This window comes from Xenia sp. Carnegie-2017, unplaced genomic scaffold (genome assembly GCF_021976095.1).
Source record: "Xenia sp. Carnegie-2017 unplaced genomic scaffold, XeniaSp_v1 HiC_scaffold_14, whole genome shotgun sequence".
In the NCBI taxonomy this organism is placed as follows: Eukaryota; Metazoa; Cnidaria; class Anthozoa; order Malacalcyonacea; family Xeniidae; genus Xenia; species Xenia sp. Carnegie-2017.
The window spans coordinates 3,681,888-3,706,794 of record NW_025813447.1 but is presented as its reverse complement, the minus strand read 5'-3'; the positions used below and the strand labels follow the sequence as shown (position 1 = coordinate 3,706,794).

Genomic DNA, 24,907 nt, shown 5'->3' with positions numbered 1-24,907 from the left:
CTATAAAGGCCTTAGCATTGTACCGACGAAAATGATGTCCATGACAAGAGATGGGGTGGATTGGAAAGAGCCATTCAAAACTGTGGCTAACTTTTATTATGATGATTTGCCAAATCCTTTGGCCTTAGATGCTGAACTTAGGTTGTGGTACACTTATTGGGAGACCCACTGCGGCCTCCTTCCTGATAACATTGCCCAGACTTTAAAATCTGTTCATTTCGCCGGATTTGAAAACATTAAAATTTTACTACGTATTTTAGGAACGCTCCCATTACCTCTTGTGAATGTGAACGATCTATTTCTTCCCTTAGGACACTTAAAACTATCAGCGAAGTACCATGGTTGGGGAACGCTTAAATGGTTTGGCCTTGATGCAAATTCATCAGGAAATTGTACCAGATATTGGTGAGGTTATTAATACTTTTGCTGTTGGAAATACAAGGCTAAAATTTGCATGAATTTATTCATATCCTAGTTTTTTATTTTGTTGAAATGTCCATATGTTAACCATTTATTGTGCGTTGTACACAATAGTAACGTCAATAGAATTTGCATCAAACTAATAGCTCGCCCGATAAAGGTTTTTCCCTATATACATTCCAATCTTAAAACTGCTGAGTACGTGTATGGTACTCGGCCGTTGTCGACATAAATTTACTTTCACAAAAATTGTTAAGCATAAATAGAATAATTTTTCCTTACACCAAATTTTAGTCTTCACAAAGACTCTTTATACAAAGCTCTATTTTGACTATTACATTACATTCTGCTCATTTGTTGGCAAATGAGAGTGCACATTTTAGGTGGGGGGTAAAGGGTTGGAATTGACTGGGATGGTGTAAGAAACTGAGCAATCTTACATCCATGAAATGTCCCACATAGTCACCCATTTCTAACCAAACTCCTTTTGCTATTTGCTAAAGGTGAAAGGCGAGTTTCTGGCGCCTTCAAAACCAGAGTGCTCATTTTTAGGTGGGGGGTAAAGGGTTGGAATTGACTGGGATGGTGTGAAAAATTGAGCAATATCACATCCATGAAATATCCCATATAGTCACCCATTTCTAACCAAACTCCTTTTCAAAGGTGTGTAGGCGAACTTCTGGCGCCATAACCAGTCTGCTTAATTCGGCTCTCACAGGGCTGTCCATGCCGGATCACGATTTTTTGTTTTGCGTTAAAGTGTTCCTAGGCATGCTGATGAGCCCTGATATGGGGCGAAACAGTCTTGTGTGCATTCAATATTCTGAATAGTGAAAATCAACGACCTTGTGATATGTAAGTATAAATATACAATGTTTTTATGTATTTATACGATTGAGATCTACAAGATTCTGCATAGCTGAATGATTAGACTGTTTGATTTAAACAATTTATCGAAAGCATAAATAGTGTAGTATGTTTTGCAAAGTATGACGTCATAGGTTTAGCACTGAATGACGTCATAATGTTTTGCCTATGGTATCCAAAATCCTAGATCCGCCCCTGGGTAGACTTGTCTCTTAAGCAACAAAAATCGATGGTTTCTTGAGAATGGCTTCGATACAGCAGCCAAACTTACAGTGAAACGATGCCGTGCAACTTGATTGAAATAGCATCGAGAAGTAATTTACGTCCATCGATTTCGTCTGCAGTAAAAATTTCAGGTCATATTATTGGAATGTTCTTTTAAGCGAGATAAGGAAAAGAAGATTTGTGCCTCCATCGATATTTCTGACGTGACCTCGAGACATAATTTTGAGTGAGATTAGGAAAAGAAGATTTGTGCTTCCATCAATATCTGTGACGTGACCTCGAGGCATAATTTTAAGTTAGATTAGGAAAAGAAGATTTGTGCTTCCATCGATATCTGTGACGTGACCTCGAGACATCAAAGCCACCTGATATTGACGAGTTTCTTAGACTTCTCTTTCGTAATACTTTTCTCCGGTTAGCGCACAATATATCATACAAAATCATAGCTTAGATGCACCGAAGAGTTCCCCGGAGCTTCTGAGACAGTTAAGAACATCATCGTGTAATTTGATAATGCTCTCGATTTGAGAGAATGCAAGGCCAAAATCTGCAGCAACAACTTTGAATCTTTTGATCAGCGTTGTAACGACCGTAATAAAACAATTTGCTTTAAAATACTAACACTTCAACTTAAGGTAACTAGTCTTGTTTAGTACTCAACTTGACAAAAGTGAATCATGCTTGTGTGGGAAAATTGTTCAATTGCTCATCTCTAAATGAAGAAAAAGGATTCGCGTATCGGACAAAAATTTTTTGCCATGATTCAACTAGTTAGTATAGTTTTTATTTTATTCCTACAGTGCTACTGTAATTATTTAAGAGACAACAATTTTGTGACAATTTAGAAAAATTCTCTCAGCAACATTATCTTAACTAAAAACTCGACTTGTAAAAAGACAATAGACAGAAAAGCAATATTTTGAGTTCATTACAAGGTCATTAAAATCACTGGGACTAGTTTGTTGTAAAATTGACATTACTTATGATTTATTCTATTTCTGGTGCCTTCTCTTCCATTGACTTGTTTTCTTCTTGAATTGTTGCACCAGGCATTTCATAGTGACTGTTTCTCGACGGTCCATCCTCCAAAACTTCGTATACTGGCCCAGTTTTAGTCGCCGATGCTGCATTAACAACAGTGCCAGGTGTTTCATAAGGTATATTGCTTGAAGAATCATTTGTCAATACTTCATACACTGGCTTAGACTGTGGTTGTTGAGATTCTTCGTGTTCATTGAATGTGATATCTTCAACATTTCTTGGTATTTTGGGGAGATTATTATCTGATGATCTCCATAATTCTTCATACGGTGGAGCACTTGGAGCCTGACTGCTAGTTGATGGACTGTTCTTACTTGCTGGTAAATCATCGCATTTTGCATAGGTGTATTCCAAGTTGGCGTCAAGTCGTTCGTAGGTATGATGTTGTTTGTCGGGTACAGGATTGGAGATGCTTGCACTATCTGGATAGCTGTAGGTGTCAGCGGTCTCTCCTGTTTTACTAAGCGCTGCTTCATTTATTGTGGCGTAACTCCTATCTGGCTCTTCGTAAATCGCTTTGGAAAAATGGAGGACACCCGTATCTACATGTATAGTGAAGAAGAAGTAATTGTACACATGCACGATCACTTTTTCATAATATGGTGATAGTTTCAACTTATACCTGAATTTCTTGGTGTACTTTGGGATCTAGAAGAAGTAAAATTGTGAGTGTTATAAATCATAGTGCAGTTACAAATAACCATCGCGGATTGCTTCTGTATCTAAAGTAAACGTGTTTAATTGGGTGTACTTGTAGTGTCAGCTTCTACAGACATTCATGACATGCATGTATGTGGCATTTACATCAAGTAATGCTTGCAGCTCTGGCTTTGGAGGATTATCGGTTAATTGGAAACACGATTTTTGTTTTGCTTTTTCCAAATTATAATGCGAATTTACGTCGTACATAATTAATATATGCCTGCTTTATATTACATAATACACAGCAAAAGTATGCAGTCTATGGATGCTTTCTAGTTAAGCATTTGATGCTTGTGATGTTTGTGGCATGTTAGTTTTAATTTATACCTCTTCTTTCGCCTTCTATAAACAAAAATGCTTAACACAACGATCGCAACTACTACAAGGACGACTATCCCTGCGACAATGGCTGGCGTATTATCATCTGCTTTCGATTTTTTTTTCACACCTTCGTTGCCTGTTAGTTGTGGAGTGGTAAATTTAAGAGGCATATTTGTTGGAGTAATGGATGAAATGTAAAAAGTGTGCAATGTTGAAAACCGGCTAACTTTTGTCACTGACGCTGGTGAAATTGTGGGACTGGTGCTGGGTGACGGCGCTTCCTGGAATGATAGTAAATAGAGTTTGTAAGTGACTATTCTGCTTTAGACAAAATCTTTAAAAATAAAAGCGATGTTTTTCTCTGCGAATGGTCCTTTGAATGGTGTTTCTGAAATTTGGGAACATTGGTGACGTGTAGTAGCTAGCTATAATGTTGATGATTGTTCATTTTATTTATTTCTTTACGCGTAACATTATTTGTTTGACCGAATGCGCTACTCTAATGGGTTCCTGTTTATCATGTTTTGTTGTTTCGTACAACTTACTTCCGAGTCCAATGGTATTAAAGATTGCAATTTTATAAAAATACAATGATGTTCGATGCTTTTCTTCTCCCGGCATGTGATATTTATTTTCAGCAGTGAACCATTCCATTTTTGTAGAGCATCCATGTCCTTAATCTAAATAACAAATGCATTTTCAGTATTAATTTTTGGGTTGTCTTTTTCCCTTTTTTCGTTGTCTTTCCTGTAGTTTGTTCGACTGTTGGACTCTATTTTTTTTGTACAATGTGGTCTGTATTTGATTATGTCGTTTTGTTTGAGGATTTTACCTTGATTTCTTTGGTAGCCTTGCCGATGCTGTTCAATGTGAAAAGATTTTTTGAGTCTTTGTATGTTTCCTTGCCATCTCTGGTATATTCGAAATTTTCTTCCACTATGCAATTATAATTTTCTTGGTAGATCGGCGCAGAGATATTGAATTTTTCCACATTTCCGTTATTGTTAAAACTCAAATACTTTGCGAAATTGCCATCAGAAAGACGATAGCATCCTGTAGAAGAATGGTAAATTTAGGGTGGTAGACATTACGTTTTTTGAAGTAAGCGTGTAATTTAATTGAGCTAAGACTGCTAAAACTGTTAAAAATTAATGTAAAATTGCTTTAAGTGAAACTGTGATCTATCATTTAGGATTTGGTAACATTTTTCTACATTAGGCTGAATTTTTAACAAGATTCTTTTCCCACCTTTGTGTTCTGTTGATTTCTCGCAAACATCGACCTCTTGATCATTTTTGTGTGCTTTCCAGTACTGTCTGGGTTGTGACGTGGAAATGCCTTGTCTGTTTTCATTTTGTCCTATGTACCATCTTTGCCAAAGAAACTTGCCGTTTTTCCGAAAGAAAATTGAGTATGGCGGGTCGTTTGCGCACCTTAGTTTTTGCCGATTTAAGTTTTTTCTACACTGGCTCATCGTTAATTGTCCACCATCTTTTTTACTTCTTGTAATACAACGAAGTGATTTCACATTCATGAGTTGTTTATTTTTGAGACGTATCCATTTCTCATCCAATGAATTTCCACAAGTCGTAACAATCACAAGTCTTCCAGCTTGTTTCAAACATTCTCTTCACTATTTTCAAGAGTAAATGCCTCGATAATTGACTCTATATATAAAGACAACAACAGGAGGTTTAAGATATCGCCAGTCCATTAAAAGTAACGCGGTTGCATGATCCAGTTTATGTTATTTCGCGTGCGTATTATCTCGTGGACGCTGTATTGGGGAGTAGATAGAAGACAAAACTCGAAAATGTAGGGTTAACTTTATTCGATTGTGAAATAAATAAGGGAAATTTATCAAAATGATTAATGCAAAATTGATTTTTCGCTGTTGAAGGAACAATTCATACATATTACAGAATATGTTGTTGCTTCATGTTCAGATTGGATTCCCGAAAAAACTCAAGTTCTAAAAATAAAAATTAATGAAGCTCATTCTTGGATATATTCTTGTTACCTTGTAAAATAAATGGAAAGCAACGCCATTTGTATGATTCACAAATTCAAAAGCAGTAGCATACTCATGACGATATTTTGTATTTAAAATTGAGCTACTTACTAAACGTATTGATTGAGGAGACAACGGAAAAAAGCACAAGACCATAGAATGCAAATAAGATGAGAATGTACGAACAACAAAGAAAAGTCAAAACAATTACTGGGCCTTTTGACCAAAAGATTAAGCACGATTTTACTGTTTAACTAAATTCTTGTTCAGTTACGTATGAGATCTTAAAATGGAATTTTTTAGTTCTGCCACAGTATAAAAACAAACAGTAGTTCCACTCTATTCTTGGGTTGCAAGCTACGTCAAAGTCGCCATGTTGGATGATTTTAACAAAGGATTTTCTTTCTTTACAATGCAAATTTCATCCAACACGGCGAGCATTTCATTGTTCTCTTACTCCCAGGGGGATCGTTGCAACGCTCCAATTGAATTTTTTTGTGCCACGCATATCTTATTACGCATGTGATTATCATAGTGGCAGCCAGTCGATTGCTTTTTTGACCAATAGATACGCTAAGGTGGCTAGCCACAGCCAGTAATCTAATTAAATATACAGCACCAAGTTTCACAGTGGAGAGAGACTACTGTTTGTTTCTATACTGTGGTTCTGCTGAGGTGGTATGCAGGATTGCTAAATTCAGGCCTAGTTCAAACTTCGAACTTGGCATGAGCCAAACGCATTTAAAACAAAAGATAATGAGGAAGTTACTCTCATTTTCTTTTATCTTTAATGCGGTCGGTTCATGTTAAGTTCGACGTTTGAACTAGGCCTTATTGTTCTGCTCTAGACTTGTAGAACTTTGAGTCAATCATAAATCCTGATCATAAATCCGGTAGAACCGATGGTACAACTGACTCATTTTTATGATGTAATGCACCAATAAAGGATGATCTGCGGCAATCAGTGCGGCTTTAGTTTTTAATATATATTTGTTGGTTGCTTATTGTGACAACTACGACGTTAATATGTTACCTGATTCTAGATTCAATTCCTCGTCTTTAATACAACTTCCTTTGTTATTCTCACCATTGCCATAAATAACGAAAGTGCTCGTTCCCTCTTTACACACACAATGACGACACTTAGTGATGAAATGGCATTCAGCGTTGTACTTCATACAGTCATGACTATGATCTCTTTCAGTTTGTGAACTTGAATAATTCAAGTTGGTAAATATATCTCGTTCATGACGAAATATTCTCAGTTTGTTGCCATTTCCGCTTTTGGAAAAAGATATTGTGAGAGTTAAAACCATCCACGCGCTGTATTTGAAATCCATCTACGCGTTTGTGCCTTCAGTGATTGTTTGTACGTGGAGCTTTGATTTTCGGCGAAAGTTGTTTGGATGGTTCTTCGTTCAATGAGATAAACAGCCTTTTATTCTTAATGTCTTTCACAGGTTTGTCCTATGGTAAAACATTGCGTGCAGTGTGTATTGAAATTTGCATGATTGTTTACGCTATTTGCAATGGTAATAATTTGATTGTTGTAAACGTCTTCTTTTAAAAGTTCTTAAGAATTTATTCTCTATAGGTTAACATGTGTCTGTGTGTTTTTTAAATATTCTTGAAGTAAAGACAACAACACAGAAATGGAAGTCTTCAGCACTGATTTATTTACTTGTAAAAAATGCGTAAGTGATTTTTGAATCCGTTGTTAATGATTTTTTCTCTTTCTTTGTGTAAAATTATATAATGACAAAGTGACAAAGCTTTTAGCTTCAAGCACTGTGGAGGAGTTGATTTCATATGATAAATGGTCGTCTACAGTACTTAAGATTTACTAGTGATCTTGTATTTCTTCAACTGGGGTGATGGATGTATATAGTTGAGAATTCGTCACCATTTTACTATGGTGATAGCCGGAAGGGCGCATTGTAATACACTTTGTATATATATATATATATATATTTACTCAGATTCACAAAAGAAATTTAATCGCAGGATTTGTTGTAAATATACTATCATAAACATGTTACTTCGGTAAGCGTCACGAAGAATTTTACCGAGCTACCTGAATGTTGGAAACGACTTATCATCTCTTTGAGTTTTTCCTGATGATGCCGATCAGTCATGCTAAAATTGCCGATTTTCCCTCCAGATCATTTCATTGTTCACGGGGTTTCATTTATGGCAGTGAAAAATCTTGGCTTGACCTTACAAATCACTTTTTTTGCTAAGAAACATCCCGGAGCCTATATAGCTGAATAAAATACAATAAGAAAGAAAGCCTCTGCAATTGTGTTAAACGTGTTTTGCTCAACTTGAAACTGATTATGAATTTCACCTGAAGTCATAAGTTTACTTGTCTCAATGATACTATGCTTTACTGGTGTTTTTTGTCGAACAACTTTTATTATAGCTATATGGCATTGAAACATTTGCTAATTATACCTCAGTCTCCTAGACATTAAACTCCAATATGCATCAATTAAAGCGTGCCGTTTACTTCCGCGAACATCTTTGTGTGAAAACAATTTTATAATGAATAAATCAACATGGTCAGTATTTTTTTGCCATGACTACAGGTAACAAGCATGTTAACAAGCAGTTGGTACCAAGAACAAAGCTTTTTTAAATATAACTTCGTTTTGCGTCGTTATCGTTTGCGCTGCAAGTTGGGGATATATTTTTACATTGTATTCTAAATGACATTAGTCATTCCTAAATTAGACCAAAAAATAGATTTTCACAAAGTTAGTGATAAAGCTTATCTAATAAGTTAATCAGATCATAAAATTAATAAATGTTTTTGAGATACTCACTTAAAATAGCTATGTTTTGCTTGGCTGAATACGAATAAAAATCAACCAAAGTAACAGTAGAACTTGTATAGACTAGGATAAACGAGACAATAGTACGACGAACCTCGCGTTTACTCCTACCTCACTTGACTCTGAAAGTAACTACTGCTAAGGTTTTCGAAACGTCAGTCGACACCAACACCATTTTTAACCCCAACATTCCTTGTCAGGAGTCCACCAATCTGAACCATCTACATTTACAAACATGTCACGATACTTCTGTGTTTTAAAACTATTCACTTTAAAACATTCAACATATATGTCACATCAGTTTCTTGTTTGTTTATTCAACATGCAGTGGGAGCCCTTGCGAAAACGTCATAGATATATAATCACAGTAAGCGTGTATAATTTTGCATTGTTGTTGTATCAGTGTTACTGTATGTTATTACATTTACTTGGCGTCTACGTAGAGTAACGCTTATTGCTCAGGATTTGGTTATTCGTCAATCGCGAGGATTATCAAGCCTATGTTGCTTGTGGCAAGTGCTTGTTATTTTTACCTCTTCATTCGCCTTCTATGTACGATAAGGCTCCACGCGATGACTACAAGTACTACCACGGTGACTATCCCCGTGATAATGAAAATACTGGTTGGTGTTGGTATCTCTTGTAATGGTAGTACAGTGTACGTACTGGTAAAAATATTCAGCTGTAGCGAAAAACTTCGAAAATGATTATTATGTTTCTTCTAAGGTTACGACTATGCTCTTTTGATACTATCTTTGCTGAGCAATTTTGATACAATCTTTGCTGATGCTGATGTGTTGTGTTAAGTGCGTATTATTCTTTTTTTTATTTTCTAAATCTTACCTCTGTGTCCAATGGTGAAAAAGATTGCAGTTATATAAGAATGTCGTGACGTTCTTTTGTTGTTGTTTTTTTGTTTTTTATGTTTCTCCTACATTTGATAGAAATTTGCAATATCGAACCAATCCATTGTCGCAGATCATCCACATTATAATCCAGACAACAAATTTTGTTCATTTATGATTGCGCTCTAGTATTCTTCAGTTCTAATGTTGGAAGACCCATTTGCGACCTGTACAGCTTGTCTTAGGTGGTCGGTTTTATTGAAAGTTTTTTTGTAGAAACATGTAGAACGTGACGAAATGAACATTGAATTATGTAGTAAACTTTGCTGTGGGTTTTTGTGTGTAGTTAGTTTCCAATCCTGCATTAAAATCTCTTCAGTGCAAAACACAAAAAGCTAACTTCAAACTGGCAAATTATTAGAATTGCTGGAAAGCTTTTTATTCCAAGTCATACAATACATATTATATAAAGTGATTTCCATTGAACAGAGAATCTTGAACTACGAATACACATATAAAACAAACCTAAAATTACTTATGATATATTCTCGTGCATTTAAAAGAATCTCATAGTAAAGTCAAGGGCTGGGAGATAGTGTGTAGGTGGTTATATCTTTTGAAGGACTATTTTGGGTGGATAAGGTTTTTGATTGGCCATTGTAATTGTTAGAGGATTGCTAATGATCCACAGACATCCCTGCATTTTTTGTACTTTACAGGGTTCCCTGTATCTCTGCTCTGTACTTTGTTGACTGTATTCGATTAGCAGCATTACCAAGCAGCAATCTTAATGCTGTTTGGTAATGCTGCTTGAATGAACTACTGAAGTAATCTCAGTGATCGCCAGTGATCTTTGCAGTTACCAATATTCGCTATTTGCATTTTTAACTAAAAACTGAGATCGTTCCATTCATTCGATAATCACAGCCATTGTTATGTACCCATTGTCATTCATGTTGACATGCTCACCAGTGTACGAACAGTATATGCTCATCAGTATTGTTTGTTTTGGTAATTATGGTTTGAGTTCTTTTATAGTTTCTCATCAATGGACATCTTCCTGAACATCGTCTTCATTTGAGATGGATCTGTTCATCACTGAAAATCGCACTATTTCCACTTTTTGTCATATCAACATATTCACCAGTATACGATGTTGCAACTTCCAGTTGCTGGTTGCTATTCATGCTTGCTCCAGCATCATTTGGAATAACGTAATCACTAACACACTCTGGTTGCCCAATTAGCTTTATTTGTTCATTTCCATGAGATAAAGGGACCTCGGAAGTATTGCCTTCGACTTGCATCGATGTTTTTTGCAACTGCTGGTAATAATGACAGTTTGAGTCCCTGCTTTTACGGTTTTTCATCAATTGGGCATATTCCTCTACATCGACTTCAAAAAGTTGGGATGAAACTTCACTGCTGGAATTCACTTTCGTATTCATATAAGTACTGTTAGCCACTGTCTTATGGTCAACGTCATTTGGGATGACATATTCATCAGTATACGATGTTGCATCCAGCAATTCCGGTTTCGTATTGCCAGAAACGCTTGAGTCTCTGCTTTTTTTTGTCAATGAGGCATAGTTGTCTTCATTCGCTTCTTGATTTGTAGAAGGCCTTCGGAGCATTGTTGTTTTTACTTTATGTTTGTCATCAGAATCACCAGCTGGTTGCTCATTAGTACGACACTGTGTGTCGAGGTCAGAAACATCATTGGCATAAATATACGGCTCTTCTAGGCTCAAAGATGTCAACGTCATGAAAACATTGCCTTTCACTTGTGTTGAGTCAGTTTCCACTTCCTGTGCGTTATCCGGTAGGTTTCTACTTTGATGGTGTGTTAATTCTAAAGAGTGAAAAGGAAGAAACGGTTTTCTTACCAGTTACACAACTGTGTTAATATTTTCAGAAAAACCGAATATATTTCATTTGTTGGTGGATGCACTCACCATGAGACCCTTGCACTTCTGTTCTTCTATTGGAGATGCTTCTACAATCTGTATAACTGTAGGTGTCTGCGGCTTCTCCTGCTTGATTACCTGATACTTCATATACCGTTGCGTATATCCTATGTGGCTCTTCGTAAATTGCTTCGGCAAGATTTACGACTTCCAACTCTAATTCTAAGCGAACAAAACAAGTTGGAGTAATCGTATACTTTTATGACAATTTTTTATGTTTCATTATATTTTCAGCTTACCTGGTCTATTTGATCTACTTTGTGATCTAAATGGAATAAAATTATGAGGATTCTTAATATGGTTACAATATTCATGAAGGATGGTTTCTGTATTTAAAGTACACATTTGCAATTAATATTATCGTGGGTCCCGTGTTACTGTATGTTATGACATCTACGTTGCACCTACATGAAGTAATGCTTGCAATTCAGGCTGTGGATTATTATCTGTCAATTACAAATATTAAGCAGGTCAAAATTGAAGCATGCATAGCTTGTTGCATGTTTCTTTCTCGTTTACCTTTTCCTCCGCTTTTTATAAAGGAAAATGCTTAACACAATGATCGCAACTACTACAAGGACGACTATCCCTGCGACTATGGCTGGCGTATTATCATCTGCTTTCGATTTTTTTTTCACACCTTCGTTGCCTGTTAATTGAGGAGTTGTAAATTTACCAGACATATTTGGTGGAGGACTAGATGATTTGTAAATAGTGTCCAACGTTGACGAATGGCTAACTTTTTTCACTGATGCTGGTGAAATTGTGGGACTGGTGCTGGGTGACGGCGTTTCCTGGAATGATAGTAAATAGAGTTTGTAAGTGACTATTCTGCTTTAGACAAAGTCTTTAAAAATAAAAGCGATGTTTTTCTCTGCGAATGGTCCTTTGAATGGTGTTTCTGAAATTTGGGAACATTGGTGACGTGTAGTAGCTAGCTATAATGTTGATGATTGTTCATTTTATTTATTTCTTTACGCGTAACATTATTTGTTTGACCGAATGCGCTACCCTAATGGGTTCCTGTTTATCATGTTTTGTTGTTTCGTACAACTTACTTCCGAGTCCAATGGTATTGTGGGATTGGCGCTTGGCGATGGCGTTTCCTGTAAAGATATTAAATGCGTTTTTCTAAATGACTATTCTGCGTTAGACAAAGTCGCTCAAAATGATAGCGATGTTTCTCTTAAAAGCTGCGAATTCTTGTTTAAATATTGTTTCTGAAATTTATAGAACTTTGGTGACGTGTAGTAGCTATAGTGTTGATAATTGTTCGTTTTATTCCATTCTTTACCGCACAAACCTAATCATTAGAAGTTCAACTACTTATTTCTTTAAAAGTTTTTGCAAATCTTGCGCGCTAATAAATATTGAGCGACGTTTTCTTAACCGTCCAGTTTTTTTGTACCCAATGTACATTGGTAGACTATTCTGCTGCGGTTGTGGACTGTGAAATATCATAATATTTCTCCAAAAGCTACGAGTTAGCTCCTTTGATTAGCTATCTTCAGTGAACTTTCTGGAACTTTAGTGGTTTGTGGTGTTAAGTAACTATTGTTCATTTTATTCTATGCAACATGTGCTAACCAAATGTTTGAGTGCATATCCTGTTTTGCTGTGTCATTGAACTTACCTCCTGCTCTAATGGCAATAATGATTGCAGTTTTATGAGAATGCAGTGACTCTCTTGTGTTTGGCGTTTGCGGTCTCCCATACATTTGATCGTTATTTGCAATAGTGAACCATTCCATCGTCGTAGAGCGTTCATGTCGTTAATCTTAACAAAAAATTTTGTTTTTTAATTGTTGGTTTGTTCTTTCCCTTTTTTCGTACTCTTGTAATCTATTCGATTGTTGGATTACATTTTTTTGAACAAGATTTTTTTGAGCTTTTTTTTCGTAGAATATTTATGAATGTTTCTGTTACTTTTTAAGTCTTGATTTGTTTACGAAATGTTGCTATAGAAGAACAAAGGACTGTCCAGCAGCGGCTGGGTCCATAAAAACTTATTAATTTTGACCTTTTGTAATGTATGATGTCTTTTTGCGTATTATCATGCTGGATAACTTGATCTATTTAACTTGATTGTGTCGTTTTGTATAACGTTTTTACCTTGATTTCTTTGGTAGTCTGGCCAGTGCTGTTCAATGTGAAAAGATTATTTGAACCCTTATATATTTTATTGCTGTCTCTGGTATATTTGAAGTTTTGTTCCACATCGCAATTTTTATTTTCTCTGTTGATAGGTGCAAAAATAAAGAATTTTTCCATACTTGAATTATTGCTAAAATTCAAATATTTCCAGAAATTGCCATCAAAAAGGCGATAACAACCTGGAGAAAATGATAAATTTAGCATGTAACAGGCTCTAATGAAGTAAGCGTGAAATTCGACGTTTGTTATAAAGGGCAAAATGAAGTTGAATTGCGCGAAGTGAAGGACGTCACAAAGACATTATTGTGCAGTTTCTCTGAGGATTTTAGCATTATCATTAAAATTGTATTCTTTTCAAAAATATTTTTTGAAATTGAGCTGAATTTTATACAATATTCTATTCCCACCTTTGTACTCTGTGACTTTACTGCAAACATCAACTTGGTCCCCATTTTGATGCGCTGTCCAGTGCTGACTTGAATTGGACGTGAAAATGCCTCTTTCGTTGTCATCTTGTTCTAGGTACAATTCTTCTCGCTTAAAACTTAATTTAAAATAAAGTATCACGGGGGAATCTGTTTCGTTGTGTCGTGGGTGGGACTCGCACATCAGTTTTTGCCGACCTCTGTCTTTAACACATTGCGTCATTATTACTTGTCTATCTTTCCTGTTACTTCTTGTAATACAACGAAGTGATTTCACATTCATGAGTTGCTTATTGTTGAGAAGTATCCATTTCTTATCCAATGAATTTCCACAAGTCGTAACAATCACACGTCTTCCAGCTTGTTTCAAGCAATCCTCGTCTTCACTATTTTCAAGAGTAAATGCATCGATGTTTGACTCTATATATAAAGACAACAACAGGAGGTTTAAGATATCGCCAGTCGATTAAAAGTAACGCGGTTGCATGATCCAGTTTATGTTATTTCGCGTGCGTATTATCTCGTGGACGCTGTATTGGGGATTAGATATAAGACAAAACTCGAAAATGTAAGGTTAACTACTCAACTTTATTCGATTGTGAAATAAATAAGGGGAAATTTATCAAAATGATTAATGCAAAATTGATTTTTCGCTGCTGAAGAAGCAATTCATACATATTACAGAATATTTCGTTGCTTCATGTTCAGATTGGATTCCCGAAAAAACTCAAGTCCTAAAAATAAAAATTAATGAAGCTCATTCTTAGATATATTCTTGTTACCTTGTAAAATAAATGGAAAGCAACGCCATTTGTATGATTCACAAATTCAAAAGCAGTAGCATTCTATTGACGATATTTTGTATTTAAAATTGAGCTACTTACTAAACTTATTGATTGAGGAGAAACGGAAAAAGCACAAGACCATAGAATGCAAATAAGATGAGAATGTACGAACAACAAAGAAAAGTCAAAACAATTACGGGGCCTTTTGACCAAAAGATTAAGCACGATTTTACTGTTTGACTAAATTCTTGTTCAGTTACGTATGAGATCGTAAAATGGAATTTTTTAGTTCTGCCACAGTATAAAAATAAACTGTAGTTCCACTCTATTCTTGGGTTGCAAGCTACGTCAAAGTCGCCATGTTGGATGATTTTAACAAAGGATTTTCTTTATTTACAATGCAAATTTCATCCAACACGGCGAGCATTTCATTGTTCTCTTACTCCCAGGGGGATCGTTGCAACGCACCAATTGAATTTTTTTGTGCCACGCATATCTTATTACGCATGTGATTATCATAGTGGCAGCCAGTCAATTGCTTTTTTGACCAATAGATACGCTAAGGTGGCTAGCCACAGCCAGTAATCTAATTAAATATACAGCACCAAGTTTCACAGTGGAGAGCGACTACTGTTTGTTTCTATACTGTGGTTCTGCAGAGGTGGTATGCAGGATTGCTAAATTCAGGCCTAGTTCAAACTTCGAACTTGGCATGAGCCAAACGCATTTAAAACAAAAGATAATGAGGAAGTTCTTCTCATTTTCTTTTATCTTTAATGCTTTCGGTTCATGTAAAGTTCGACGTTTGAACTAGGTCTTATTTTCTGCTCTAGACTTGTAGAACTTTGAGTCAATCATAAATCCTGATTATAAATCCGGTAGAACCGATGGTACAACTGACTCATTTTATGATGTAATGCGCCAATAAAGGATGATCTGCGGCAATCAGTGCGGCTTTAGTTTTAATATATATTTGTTGGTTGCTCATTGTGACTACTACGACGTTAATATGTTACCTGATTCTAGATTCAATTCTTCGTCTTTAATACAACTTCCTTTGTTATTCTCACCATTGCCATTAATGACGAAAGTGCTCATTCCTTCTTTACACACACAATGACGACACTTAGTGATGAAATGGCATTCGGCGTTGTACTTCATACAGATGGTATTATAATTCCTATCAGGCTGTGAACTTGAATAATTCAAGTTGGTAAATATATCTCGTTCATGACGAAATATTCTCAGTTTGTTGCCATTTCCGCTTTTGGAAAAAGATATTGTGAGAGTTAAAACCATCCACGCGCTGTATTTGAAATCCATCTACGCGTTTGTGCCTTCAGTGATTGTTTGTACGTGGAGGCTACATAGCTTTGATTTTCGGCGGAAGTTGTTTGGATGGTTCTTCGTTCAATGAGATAAACAGCCTTTTATTCTTAATGTCTTTCACAGGTTTGTCCTATGGTGAAACATTAATACATGCGCAGTACAATACATGCGCAGTACAATACATGCGCAGTACAATACATGCGCAATATGTATTGAAATTTGCATGATTGTTTACGCTATTTGCAATGGTAATCATTTGATTGTTGTAAACGTCTTCTTTTAAAAGTTCTTAAGTATTTATTCTCTATAGGTTAACATGTGTCTGTGTGTTTTTTAAATATTCTTGAAGTAAAGACAACAACACAGAAATGGAAGTCTTTAGTGCTAAGATATGCTCTCATATTCTTTCCGTAATTAATAAATCATTAATTCAAGTGTAAGTAATTAGATGACTAATGTTAAGAGATACTTATAATGTTATCAAGACAATATTTTTTATAGTTTCCTAGTAGTTTTCCGTTGACGTCAATAGACCATATTTGCTAGCCAGGGGCGTAACTAGACTTGAAGTAATGGGGGGTGTGGAGAAAATTTGCCCTGCAAAAGGGCGTTGCCCACAAAAACCCCTTAAATCATTATGGCTAGCAAATTATAATCATTTCTATTATTGCATACGTTGTTTATTAGTAAACATTATCGAAGATTAGGTTTCTAACACATACATTATTACAAAAACTGTTTTTGAAATATAAACCTTAACCGTTTCGGACATAACAGTAAAACAATGTATATTTGTTCTCATATCAAGAGTCTTAAGTGAGAATCATCTCAACGTAGTCTTGAGATGTTGCTTTTTACTTGAATTTTAATCTGAGTTTACGGTTTTTTCTGGCTGCCCAAGATTTTAGTACTACATCCAGATGAATTGTATCTGTTAAATCCTTCTCGCTTAAGAGGACAATGAGTTCTTCCATCCTTTCACCTTTCATTGTTGAGCGCAAATAGTTCTTGACAATTTTCATTTTGCTGAATGATCTTTCAATATCAGCCACACTTACTGGAGCAGTAAACAGAATTTTGTAACATTTATAAACGTTTGGGAAAATTTCTTTATTTTTGAAAGCAGTGTTTCCGGCGTCGTGGACTGTCTTACATTCTTTCTCTGTCTCATTTACAAAGTTAATAAAAATCTCAAGTTCTGCATATAGTGACATAGAATCTACGCTAATTGATGGAGGAAAAAGTTCGGTGACCTTTTCAACTTGTTCAAAATTTGGTTTAGTCAGTCGAGGCTGAAGGATAACAGCTAAGGGTTTATTTTTTGCAAACAACTTTTTATGTTATCTCTATATTCTCTGATGAGGGAATCGAGGACCCCAATCATGCATTTTCGATAGTTAGTTTTTAGTGACATAATTGCCAAAGTCTCAGGGTTGTCATCCAAACGTCTACTTGATCTTTTATTACTCTTTCTAGCAAACTCTTCCTCGGGATTAGAGCCTAGAGTCTTCGCAAACTCAACACTCGCATCTATTTGGTCATTCAATTCCGATTCATTGTGCCTTATTCTTTCCAGTGATCTAACAGTTTCATCAATCAGTTGAAGACCATCAAGGATATTGAGCTCTGGCTTCTGCATCTGTACTGTCAGGATCTTGGTCTTTCTCATGATAAACCTCATAAACATAACTGCAAAAACAAACTCAAATTTGACCATTTTCTTACAGAGCGAGGTTGCTTTGGTTCTGGTTAATGAGTTGTTGTCAATTTTTGCTATTTCCGCTAAGGCATTTCGTATGGCTTCAAAAGATCTCCATACCGCTTCAATTGATTCACTTCTATACACCCATCTCGTCTTTGAGAGATTGCGCAATTTAAGAGCATTTTCAATTTTTTCCATATGTTCTTGCAACATAGAATCTCGTTTACAACTTCTGCTGAAAAAAACATACAGCTCTTCGAGCAAGCTATACATCTCAACAAATGTAGAGGCCTTTGAGCAATGCTCATTGAAAGTGTTTGATCTAAAAACATATAATTGAAAAATTATTCAACGCAGAGACTAGTCTTAAAAATATTTAAAAAGATATAGTTAATGCCTAAGTAATTTATACGGCAATGTTTAATGCTGTGCATTTGACACATACCTATGGCCTTGACATGGGATGTATGGAATGTTGCGTCCAACCATTTCCTGCAAATGTTGTTGAACTCCATTAAAAGTCCCAGACATTGAAGCTGTGTAGTCGTAAGACTGATACACTAACCCATTGTGACAAATAGGTAATCGTGATTTAAGGGAATCAAGAATCTCTTTTGCTTGGCCTTCACCTGTTTTATTCCTTGTTTCTTTCATCTCCAGTATTCTCTCGTTGGGCACGTTGTTTTCGTCAACGTAGCGCACTGCCACTACGAGGCGGACCGCATTTGAAGTGTCAGGAGACGTGTCGGCCATGACTGAGTATATTTCAGATGAAACGATATCTTTTACGATGCGATTCCTTACGTCTTCAGTCAAAAGGCTAATAAACTCATTTTGTGAAATAGGTGATAGGTATTTTACTGAATAAGGTTTCATGTTCTTGTCTGACAGCCATGACTGAAGTCTGGGTTATGCCTGGCAACAAGATTTGATATTTGGATAAAGTTTCCCTCGTGCTTTTCATTATGCCCTCTGAAAGCTAGCTGTTGTCGTGCCAATGTTCTTGCGATGTCTAAAAGGATCTTTATGGCTTCTTGGTTTCGCAAATTGTTTTCTTCCTCTTGTATTCTTACTTCTCTTAACTTCTTTTCCAACATTACATCGACGTTTTTCATATTGCATGCGAAGTGTGCCAAATCACTCAAAGCAATTTTGTGGGATTCGGAAGAGAAATGCTGTTGCATCTTTCCTTTTTTATCTTTACCCACGCTTCTCATCTTATCCCATGATCGAATTATTTCCACGTAGTAATCAATTAGTTGTTTTCAATGGTATGTCAATTTTTCTACTTCCTGAACACTGCCCTGCCACTTGACGGCAATATGCCCTGCAAAAACACTGTTTTCAGCAATTGGGGGGTGTCACACCCCCCTACACCCCCAACAGTTACGCCCCTGGGCAAGATGTCTCTTATTAGAGGCAAAGCTACCCAAATATTTGTGGACCTATGCTGTGATGACTTCAGTCTACATTCGAAACAGGTGTTTCAACTCACGTTTAGGAAAAACACCTTTCGAGGCTTTGGTTGGTAAGAAACCAAACTTAAGCAACATGCATGTATTTGGATCCACTTGTTATGCATATGTACAAAATGCCAAAAAGTTAGGCAATCGCGGTCGAAAAGGAATCTTTGTTGGTTATGACAAAGAAAGTCCGGCATATTTGATTTATTATTCAGAATCAAATAAAGTAGAGAAAGCACGATGTGTCAAATTTCATGATAAATTTCAGGCAGAAGATATAAATGATATCGACGATATGATTTCAGATAGAATACAAAACGCAGATAGCATGAATGAAACAGAAGAAAAGCCAAACAATTTAAAAGAACAAAAGATATTTCAAAACAAACAATCCTGAGTTAAGTAGTGACACACGCACAAGGACAGCATGAACAAGAACAACTAGTTAGATATCCCACACGAGAACGGAGCAAACCAAGTTATTTTGGACAAAACCAAACAAAAGACAGTTTAAGTCTTACAGTAGACTATTGTTATAGGGTTGAGGACATGCCATTAACATACAAACAGGCTGTTGAAGCACATGATGCAGACAAATGGCAAGAGGCCATGAATATTGAAATGAAAGCCCTAGTAGAAAATGATACATATGAGCTTGTACCAAAACCAAACGATAGACAAATAGTGGGGCGAAATGGGTTTACACAATTAAGACAGATGAAAATGAGGCGGAAACGTATAAAGCCAGATTTGTAGCCAAAGGTTATTCTCAAGTGCAGGAAATTGATTATCAAGAAACATTTGCACCCACAGCACGCATGAGTTCAATTCGCACACTACTACAACGCACTGTGAACAAAGACATGATCATTCACCAAATGGACGTCAAAACCGCTTATTTGAACGCACCTATTGATTGTGAAATTTTCATTGATCAACCAGAAGGCTATGAAAAGTTAGGTGAAAATGGTGAAAAATTAGTTTGTAAATTGAAGAAATCACTTTACGGTCTTAAGCAAAGCGGCAGGAATTGGAACAATTTGTTGCATGAATTTTTAGTAAAAGAAAATTTTATTCAATCACTTGCGGATCCATGTTTATATGTTCGTACCATTGATAGTGAAAAATGTGTTATTGTCATAATTTGGGTGGATGACATCATTGTAGCTGCAAGCGACATTCAATCTTTAAACAGTATAAAAGATTCTTTGAGCAATCGATTCAAAATGAAAGATCTAGGCGAATTAAAATGGTTCTTAGGAACAAAATTCGAAAGAAGTGAAAATTGTTATAAGATGAATCAAACACGGTATATTCAGAAAGTTCTTTCAAAATTTAAAATTTCCGATTGCAAACCAAAACCGACACCCTGTGTTTTAGGAATTGAAAAAGTAATGAACGAAGAATCGCCGGTACTATCAAATCCAAAATTGTATAGAGCAATTGTAGGAAGCTTAATATATGTGATGACTGGAACCAGACCAGATTTATGTTATATTGTTACTAAACTATCTCAGAAAATGTCTGAACCCACACAAGCGGATTTATCCATTGCCAAACATGTTTTAAGATATTTAAAAGGGACACAAGAGGTAGGATTAGTCTTTCAAAAATCAGATTCACAACTTAAACTTACAGGTTTCTGTGACTCAGATTAGGGAGCGTCTATAAAAGATAGACGAAGTATTACAGGTTACAATTTTCAGCTTTCACAAAAAGGTCCTCTCATATCATGGAAGAGTCGAAAACAACCAACTGTAGCACTATCAACGTGTGAAGCAGAATATATTGCCCTAGCAAATGCAATTCAAGAAGCGAAGTTTTTAATGCAACTTTGTTTAGATATGAAGGTAAGTATAATGGAATGTAAGTCTTTTCTTTTAATAGATAATCAAGGAGCAATGAATCTAGCTAAAAACCCAGTTCATCATCAAAGATCAAAACATATCGACATTAGATACCACTTTATCAGATCAGAAATTCAACAAGGAAGAGTTAGCTTAAAATATGTACCAAGTGAAGACAACGTAGCAGATATTTTTACAAAACCAACAAGCAAAAACAAATTGGAAAAATTTAGGCAGACAATATTAGGAAACGTACGGTAGAAATTCTAAAGTGCGCATAAGTAAGGCCAAAGGTAAGTATCAGTTTAGGAATGCAAATATTTTATACTCAGAACATAAGAGCAAGTGGGGATGTTAAGATATGCTCTCATATTCTTTCCGTAATTAATAAATCATTAATTCAAGTGTAAGTAATTAGATGACTAATGTTAAGAGATACTTATAATGTTATCAAGACAATATTCTTTATAGTTTCCTCGTAGTTTTCCGTTGACGTCAATAGACCATATTTGCTAGCAGAACCCAAAATAATCTTACGTAAATTTTGTATAAATAGAAGTAGTTAAATCATTGTAAAATAGAAGACGTTGAACATTAAATGTGATCGTATAGTTATCTGTAACATTTGTTGGTGTAAGTCAAATTATACTAAAGAAGGTACATGGCTACATCACAAAACCTAACATTTAGCACTGATTTATTTACCTGTAAAAAATGCGTAAGTGATTTTTGAATCCGTTGTTAATGATTTTTTCTCTTTCTTTGTGTAAAATTATATGACAAAGTGACAAAGCTTTTAGCTTCAAGCACTGTGGAGGAGTTGATTTCATATGATAAATGGTCGTCTACAGTACTTAAGATTTACTAGTGATCTTGTATTTCTTCAACTGGGGTGATGGATGTATATAGTTGAGAATTCGTCACCATTTTAGTATGGTGATAGCCGGAAGAGCGCATTGTAATACACTTTGTATATATATATATATATTTACTCAGATTCACAAAAGAAATTTAATCGCAGGATTTGTTGTAAATATACTATCATAAACATGTTACTTCGGTAAGCGTCACGAAGAATTTTACCGAGCTACCTGAATGTTGGAAACGACTTATCATCTCTTTGAGTTTTCCCTGATGATGCCGATCAGTCATGCTGAAATTGCCGATTTTCCCTCCAGATCATTTCATTGTTCACGGGGTTTCATTTATGGCAGTGAAAATTCTTGGCTTGACCTTACCGATCCCTTTTTTTTGTTAAGAAACAATCCGGAGCCTATATAGCTGAATAAAATACCATAAGAAAGAAAGCCTCTGCAATTGTGTTAAACGTGTTTTGCTCAACTTGAAACTGATTATGAATTTCACCTGAAGTCATAAGTTTACTTGTCTCAATGATACTATGCTTTACTGGTGTTTTTTTTTTGTCGAACAACTTTTATTATAGCTATATGGCATTGAAATATTTTTTAATTATACCTCAGTCTCCTAGACATTTAAACTCCAATATGCATCAATTAAAGCGTGCCGTTTACTTCCGCGAACATCTTTGTGTGAAAACAATTTTATAATGCATAAATCAAGATGGTCAGTATATTTTTGCCATGACTAGAGGTAACAAGCATGTTAACAAGCAGTTGGTACCAAGAACAAAGCTTTTTTAAATATAACTTCGTCTTGCGTCGTTATCGTTTGCGCTGCATTGTCGTAGATCATCCACATTATAATCCAGACAACAAATTTTGTTCATTTATGATTGCGCTCTAGTATTCTTCAGTTCTAATGTTGGAAGACCCATTTGCGACCTGTACAGCTTGTCTTAGGTGGTCCGTTTTATTGAAAGTTTTTTTGTAGAAACATGTAGAACGTGACGAAATGAACATCGAATTATTTAGTAAACTTTGCTGTGGGTTTTTGTGTGTAGTTAGTTTCCAATCCTGCATTAAAATCTCTTCAGTGCAAAACACAAAAAGCTAACTTCAAACTGGAAAATTATTAGAATTGCTGGAAAGCTTTTTATTCCAAGTCATACAATACATATTATATAAAGTGATTTCCATTGAACAGAGAATCTTGAACTACGAATACACATATAAAACAAACCTAAAATTACTTATGATATATTCTCGTGCATTTAAAAGAATCTCATCATAAAGTCAAGGGCTGGGAGATAGTGTGTAGGTGGTTATATCTTTTGAAGGGCTATTTTGGGTGGATAAGGTTTTTGATTGTCCATTGTAATTGTTGGAGGATTACTAATGATCCACAGACATCCCTGCATTTTTTGTACTTTACAGGGCTCCCTGTATCTCTGCTCTGTACTTTGTTGACTGTATTCGATTAGCAGCATTACCAAGCAGCAATCTTAATGCTGTTTGGTAATGCTGCTTGAATGAACTACTGAAGTAATCTCAGTGATCGCCAGTGATCTTTGCAGTTACCAATATTCGCTATTTGCATTTTTAACTAAAAACTAAGATCGTTCCATTCATTCGATAATCACAGCCATTGTTATGTACCCATTGTCATTCATGTCGACATGCTCACCAGTGTACGAACATCAGTATTGTTTGTTTTGGTAATGATGGTTTGAGTTCTTTTATAGTTTCTCATCAATGGACATCTTCCTGAACATCGTCTTCATTTGAGATGGATCTGTTCATCACTGAAATTCGCACTATTTCCACTTTTTGTCATATCAATGTATTTGCTGAAAGCCATTGTTTTTTATTTCACATCATTTGGGACAACATATTCACCAGTATACGATGTTGCAACTTCCAGTTGCTGGTTGCTATTCATGCTTGCCCCAGCATCATTTGGAATAACGTAATCACTAACATACTCTGGTTGCCCAATTACCTTTATTTGCTCATTTCCATGAGATAAAACGACCTCGGAAGTATTGCCTTCGACTTGCATCGATGTTTTTTGCAACTGCTGGTAATAATGACAGTTTGAGTCCATGTTTTTACGATTTTTCATCAATTGGGCATATCCCTCTACATTGACTTCAACAAGTTGGGATGAAACTTCACTGCTGGAATTCGTTTTCGTATTCATATAAGTACTGTTAGCCACTGTCTTATGGTCAACGTCATTTGGGATGACATATTCATCAGCATACGATGTTGCATCCAGCAATTCCGGTTTCGTATTGCCAGAAACGCTTGAGTCTTTGCTTTTTTTTGTCAATGAGGCATCGTTGTCTTCATTCGCTTCTTGATTTGTAGAAGGCCTTCGGAGCTTTGTTGTTTTTACTTTATGTTTGTCATCAGAATCACCAGCTGGTTGCTCATTAGTACGACTCTGTGTGTTGACGTCAGAAACATCATTGGGATAAATATACGGCTCTTCTAGGCTCAAAGATGTCAACGTCATAAAAACATTGCCTTTCACTTGTGTTGTTGAGTCAGTTTCCACTTCCTGTGCGTTATCCGGTAGGTTTCTACTTTGATGGTGTGTTAATTCTAAAGAGGGAAAATGAAGAAACGGTTTTCTTACCAGTTACACAACTGTGTTAATATCTTCAGAAAAACCGAATGTATTTCATTTGTTGGTGGATGCACTCACCATGAGACCCTTGCACTTCTGTTCTTCTATTGGAGATGCTTCTACAATCTGTATAACTGTAGGTGTCTGCGGCTTCTCCTGCTTGTTTACCTGATACTTCATATACCGTTGCGTGTATCCCGTGTGGCTCTTCGTAAATTGCTTCTGCAAGATTTACGACTTCCAACTCTAATTCTAAGCGAACAAAACAAGTTGGAGTAATCGTATACTTTTATGACAATTTTTTATGTTTCATTATATTTTCATCTTACCTGGTCTATTTGATCTACTTTGTGATCTAAATGGAATAAAATTATGAGGATTCTTAATATGGTTACAATATTCATGAAGGATGGTTTCTGTATTTAAAGTACACATTTGCAATTAATATTATCGTGGGTCCGTGTTACTGTATGTTAT

At 35.8% G+C, this 24,907-nt stretch overlaps 4 protein-coding genes and 1 long non-coding RNA gene across 15 annotated transcripts in view; all 5 read right to left on the bottom strand.

The window, feature by feature from the left end:
* Positions 1 to 2,499: 2,499 nt before the first annotated feature.
* Positions 2,500 to 4,436, bottom strand: LOC124434297. Its single transcript, XM_046984186.1, has 5 exons — positions 4,409 to 4,436; positions 4,122 to 4,256; positions 3,583 to 3,857; positions 3,176 to 3,201; positions 2,500 to 3,095 (listed from the first exon to the last, which is right to left on the bottom strand). The coding sequence occupies exons 2-5, from the start codon at positions 4,245 to 4,247 to the stop codon at positions 2,500 to 2,502; spliced, it is 1,023 nt and encodes a 340-aa protein (XP_046840142.1). The 5' UTR covers positions 4,248 to 4,256; positions 4,409 to 4,436.
* Positions 4,437 to 4,452: 16 nt separating this feature from the next.
* LOC124434831 lies at positions 4,453 to 7,082 on the bottom strand. The gene is made up of 3 exons (XR_006944911.1): positions 6,621 to 7,082; positions 4,825 to 5,243; positions 4,453 to 4,629 (listed from the first exon to the last, which is right to left on the bottom strand). It is a non-coding gene; the product is annotated as an uncharacterized LOC124434831 (long non-coding RNA).
* A 2,601-nt stretch (positions 7,083 to 9,683) lies between these two features.
* Positions 9,684 to 24,907, bottom strand: part of LOC124434807 — a 74,416-nt gene continuing 59,192 nt past the window's right edge. For 7 of the 8 annotated variants that reach the window (XM_046984723.1, XM_046984725.1, XM_046984728.1 and 4 more), the window contains 2 exons: positions 23,706 to 24,054; positions 9,684 to 10,781 (listed from right to left, as the gene is read on the bottom strand). In XM_046984723.1, coding sequence (XP_046840679.1) covers positions 10,340 to 10,781; positions 23,706 to 24,054 — 791 coding nt within the window. In that variant the 3' untranslated portion in view covers positions 9,684 to 10,339. Of the gene's footprint in view, positions 10,782 to 22,927; positions 23,642 to 23,705; positions 24,055 to 24,907 lie in introns of those variants that run through there. The other variant, XM_046984730.1, reaches the window with a different exon arrangement.
* On the bottom strand, positions 13,132 to 16,050 carry LOC124434815. Its single transcript, XM_046984743.1, has 3 exons — positions 15,614 to 16,050; positions 13,795 to 14,232; positions 13,132 to 13,566 (listed from the first exon to the last, which is right to left on the bottom strand). The coding sequence occupies exons 1-3, from the start codon at positions 15,918 to 15,920 to the stop codon at positions 13,310 to 13,312; spliced, it is 1,002 nt and encodes a 333-aa protein (XP_046840699.1). The 5' UTR covers positions 15,921 to 16,050; the 3' UTR covers positions 13,132 to 13,309.
* On the bottom strand, positions 17,016 to 18,989 carry LOC124434814. 4 transcript variants are annotated; one of them, XM_046984742.1, is made up of 3 exons: positions 18,074 to 18,989; positions 17,746 to 17,950; positions 17,016 to 17,615 (listed from the first exon to the last, which is right to left on the bottom strand). In XM_046984742.1, exons 1-3 carry the CDS (start codon positions 18,502 to 18,504, stop codon positions 17,604 to 17,606), a joined length of 648 nt encoding a protein of 215 aa, XP_046840698.1. In that variant the 5' UTR covers positions 18,505 to 18,989; the 3' UTR covers positions 17,016 to 17,603. The 4 variants fall into 4 exon arrangements, with proteins under 4 accessions (XP_046840698.1, XP_046840695.1, XP_046840696.1 ...); XM_046984739.1 differs by having other exon boundaries at positions 17,016 to 17,950; XM_046984740.1 differs by having other exon boundaries at positions 17,016 to 17,863.